Source organism: Atta cephalotes (genome assembly GCF_000143395.1).
Source record: "Atta cephalotes unplaced genomic scaffold scaffold00004, whole genome shotgun sequence".
NCBI lineage: Eukaryota > Metazoa > Arthropoda > Insecta > Hymenoptera > Formicidae > Atta > Atta cephalotes.
The window spans coordinates 5,924,851-5,929,088 of NW_012130068.1; the positions used below are offsets into that span (position 1 = coordinate 5,924,851).

The following is a 4,238-nucleotide window of genomic DNA, read 5'->3' on the forward strand; positions in this document are numbered from 1 at the left end:
AGTAGTGTGTGTGTGTGTGTGTGTGTGTGTGTGTGTGTGTGTGTGTGTGTGTGTGTGTGTGTGTGTATGTATATACAGTCATGTAACAACGATCATTAAAATGAATAACTGGGAAATAAATAAACAAATAAAAAAATGTTATCTTACTATCAATAAAGAAATTATATATTATATAATATATACATTATACTATATATTATATATATTTCTAATTTCTTTAATAACAATTATAGGAATTTATAAATGAAAAGAAACATCTAATATTGAAAAAAAAAATCGACAAATGCGACATCGTAAAATCTATTGTAATCATCATGCGTAAGAAATAATTGTATAAAATAGATGGAAACAATTTTTATTAACGAATTATATTGCAATTTGTCATATTGAGAATGATCTGATGAAGAGAAGATCGAAACTATTGTGTTTTTATTATGTAAAGATTAAATTTAATTAGTAGCAACGAAGCTTGATCCAGCTTGATTCGTAGCTCGTATAGCCCTTTTATTATTTATCTATTTAATTTCCTTATTGTTATTATAATATAATTTTTTATCTGTTTAATTTATGTACAAGTTATATACATATTATAATAATATATACGATAAATTATATAAGTAATATAAGTAAAGTTACGTAAATTAAATAAAATTTCGCAAGATTTTGTCTGAAAATGGGTTTAGTTTAAAAAAGATTGCGATCATTGATTTAAGCTAAATGATTTATTATTCTTCTCTCTCTCTCTCTCTCTCTCTTTCTCTCTCGTTGCGCTTGTTACTATAATATATTTTTCAAGATGATTGTAATTATATAAACATGTCGTTACGACATTCATGTTACAAATAATAAATTTTCTGCAGTTCCGCATTGTCAATCATATTTCTCATAATGTAATTTGTCACAAGATAGTTATCCAATAAAGATTGATGATCCGGAGCAAACGGCGACCTTTGCGTGTAACTTAATAATTTTCTCGATTGCAGCAATTTTACTGTATCAAGTCAGTGGCTTAGGAATCACAGCCGGAGCTCACCGACTCTGGGCACACCGATCTTACAAAGCCAAGTGGCCTCTCCAGCTGATACTCGTGATTTTGAATACTGTAGCATTTCAGGTAAGTAAATTTCTCAGAAATCGTACACAAAATAACAGATAAAAATATTTATATTCAAGAGAAATAAAATCGATAATTTATAATTAGTTTTTTTCGTGACAGATTCCAATCCTAGAATTTTGGCAAATATTAAATTAAATTTATATATAAACAATATAACAATTGAAAGAAAATACGATAGAATTGATTTTTTCTTATAGCTATTGAAATATAAGGAATTCATGCTGATATCAAGTAGAAACATGCGTTGCGTGTAAGAAATAGTAAAATAATCCAATGCGTCGTTAGATGTTGACTAAACAAATGATGTATTGTTAAGAAAAAAACATTCCATGAGCTCAAGAATATAATACGTTAATATATAGTATGTGTTGTTTATCACGGAAGTATTGACATGCACATCCTCCTGTATTTTTATTTATATAAGTATAAGCAATATAAATATTCAGAGATACGCAAATTAGAGCAAGGAACAATAAGGAATAATGAAAGTGTAGATGATTTTGTTTGCAGGGATTCCCTTTTATCTTTTATTTTGTAAATTGTTTGCTCCATTTAACTTATAGGATAATTTAATAATGCTTTATTTGCGAGATTAAAAATAAAACTTTATATGATGGATTTAATATGACAGAAAATTTTAAAAAATAATTTTATTATATTTAAAAATAGTTTTATTTTATTTATGATAAAACTCAATTTTAAGAAATTTTTAATTGTGAAGTAACATCAAGTTTCTAGTTTCGCTTTATTTGATCAATATTACGCAAACTGCAATTAGTATCGATTTTTAAACTGATTTTCAAATAACTCTAATTGTGACGTTAAATTTTCCTTCATAGAGGTTACTATTCTTTAGAATTTCAATGTTTTCAGGCTACATTCAAACTTAGCGATATCAAGAATCTTCTAAAATCGAATTTCATGATAATTAGATTATTTCTTTGAAATTTGAATTTTAGAATTTGAAAATCTGAAGCCAGGATCGAATTTAGTGATTTTGAAAATCTTAGAAAATATGATCTATAAATTACTTTGTTAGTTTTGGTCCTTAAAGGAATAAGGCATTCTACATTTATTAACATTATTCAAGTAATTTTATCGTATCTAGGATGCAGCAATCGACTGGGCCAGAGACCACAGGGTTCATCACAAATATAGCGAGACCGATGCTGATCCACATAACGCTAAGAGAGGTTTCTTCTTTTCGCACGTGGGTTGGCTGCTCTGTAGGAAACATCCGGAAGTTAGGGAAAAGGGCAAGCGTATCGATTTAAGTGATCTCGAGAGCGATCCCATATTGGCATTCCAAAAGAAGTACGTATGTTAATATTAATCGAAATAATATTATTATAACATTATATAACAAGGTATCTATAATGATTTATTGTTCATTTCAGATATTATACCATACTGATGCCATTACTGTGCTTCATTTTACCAACTATTATTCCGGTCGTATGTTGGAACGAAACCTGGACGAACGCTTACTTTATTCCTACCATCCTCCGTTATATCTTCACATTGAACATGACATGGTTAGTAAACTCTGCGGCTCATCTCTTCGGCAATAAACCCTACGACAAGTAAGTATCAATTAGTAAAGATCGCGATCTTTTAAATCAAATTTTGTACTCCCTTAATTTTTTTCGAAGGAAAAAATTACCTAATTTTTTATTCTTTATTTTTCTCAAATCTTTATCAGACTTTTAGTTTCGAAAAGTTAATTTTTGATGTAATCAACATTTAATTGTTTTCTTATTTACTATAGGTATATCAATCCATCAGAGAACAAAAGTGTTGCCATATTCGCCCTTGGTGAAGGTTGGCACAATTACCATCACATCTTTCCCTGGGATTACAAGACGGCCGAGTTTGGCAATTACAGGTTCAACTTTACGACAGCCTTTATCGACTTCTTCGCGAAGATCGGTTGGGCATACGATTTAAAGAGTGTATCTGAGGATATGGTGAGGAAACGAGTAAAGAGGACGGGTGATGGCAGCCACGAATTATGGGGTTGGGGCGATACAGATCAAACGCAGGAAGAAAGAGACGAAGCGATAGTGATGCACCATTACACGAAGGATCAGTAGGATCCTACGAGTGTGCGTGCAAGACTGTCGATTAAATAAGGCTTTCTTCGCATTTGTTCACAACGATCACGAATTGATTCGTTTGGACAAATTTCTATAAAAGATATATATTTGAGTCGGCCTTTCCCAGGACTTATGTCTCGACCGTCGCGCATCTCGGTTTCGATATGTCGTTGCACATTATTTGGCGGGTTCCATATAATATAGCCTCGGAAGGCTCGACACCGAGCAGGATTTTTATAATGTCGATGGTGTTCTGGATTCCAAACAAGACTCGCTCGATAAACTTTTCTATCTCTTTTTCAGATATAGAAATTGATATATATATATATATAATTAGCTTCCGAATTATACTATGTAATTATTGAACAATTTGTATTATTCATACAATTTTTAACGCATGTAACGATAGATATATACATATCGATATAACGATAGATATATGTTTGTATAATTGGAACATTGATCCAATGTAATAATTTTGTACTTTTGGCTTTTAAAGTAACGCGTAAAAATAAAATATTGTGATAAAGAAAAAAAAAGAAATGTAGAAATTTAAATATGATACAAAAATTAGAAATTTAACTTGACATAAATACAAATCGTTTTAAGAATGTATAATGGTTATAACGTTGCTCAATTTTAATATATATGTATTTATTACATGACATTTTGTACGTTATACCTTTTTGATTAAAATAAATAATTTGATTCTTAAATATGATTCTTGATATTAATCTTGAAATAATACCGTCTTGTCGCTAAATCAAAATCAACTTTAAAAAATATTTTAAAAAATTGTCCAGAACATCAGCGAGACATTATATTTTAACAAGTATAACAGTTAAAATATTTCTTCATTTTTCGTTTTTCTTATGACAATATTATAAGCACAAAAATTCTTTTAAGTTTTTAGTTCCAACAAGAGAAATTATTTGCTATTTTTATAATTAAGTACATTACGTTTTCGTAATTCTTATTTTAGTTAGTTCCTATTAGTATATTTCACATGCTTATTGTATTATATG

General features: G+C 29.4%; 1 protein-coding gene across 1 annotated transcript; it reads left to right on the forward strand.

Annotated features, from left to right (window-relative positions):
- The first annotated feature begins 673 nt into the window (after nucleotides 1-673).
- Nucleotides 674-3,210, forward strand: LOC105626164 (acyl-CoA Delta(11) desaturase-like). The gene is made up of 5 exons (XM_012207475.1): nucleotides 674-677; nucleotides 906-1,114; nucleotides 2,226-2,431; nucleotides 2,515-2,700; nucleotides 2,886-3,210. Exons 1-5 carry the CDS (start codon nucleotides 674-676, stop codon nucleotides 3,208-3,210), a joined length of 930 nt encoding a protein of 309 aa, XP_012062865.1.
- Nucleotides 3,211-4,238: the final 1,028 nt, after the last annotated feature.

Excerpts from the sequence above, each read along its gene's own strand:
- LOC105626164 (XM_012207475.1), top strand. Across the intron at positions 1,115-2,225 it reads TGAATACTGTAGCATTTCAG|GATGCAGCAATCGACTGGGC; the intron begins GTAAGTAAATTT and ends TATCGTATCTAG. Across the intron at positions 2,701-2,885 it reads GGCAATAAACCCTACGACAA|GTATATCAATCCATCAGAGA; the intron begins GTAAGTATCAAT and ends TATTTACTATAG.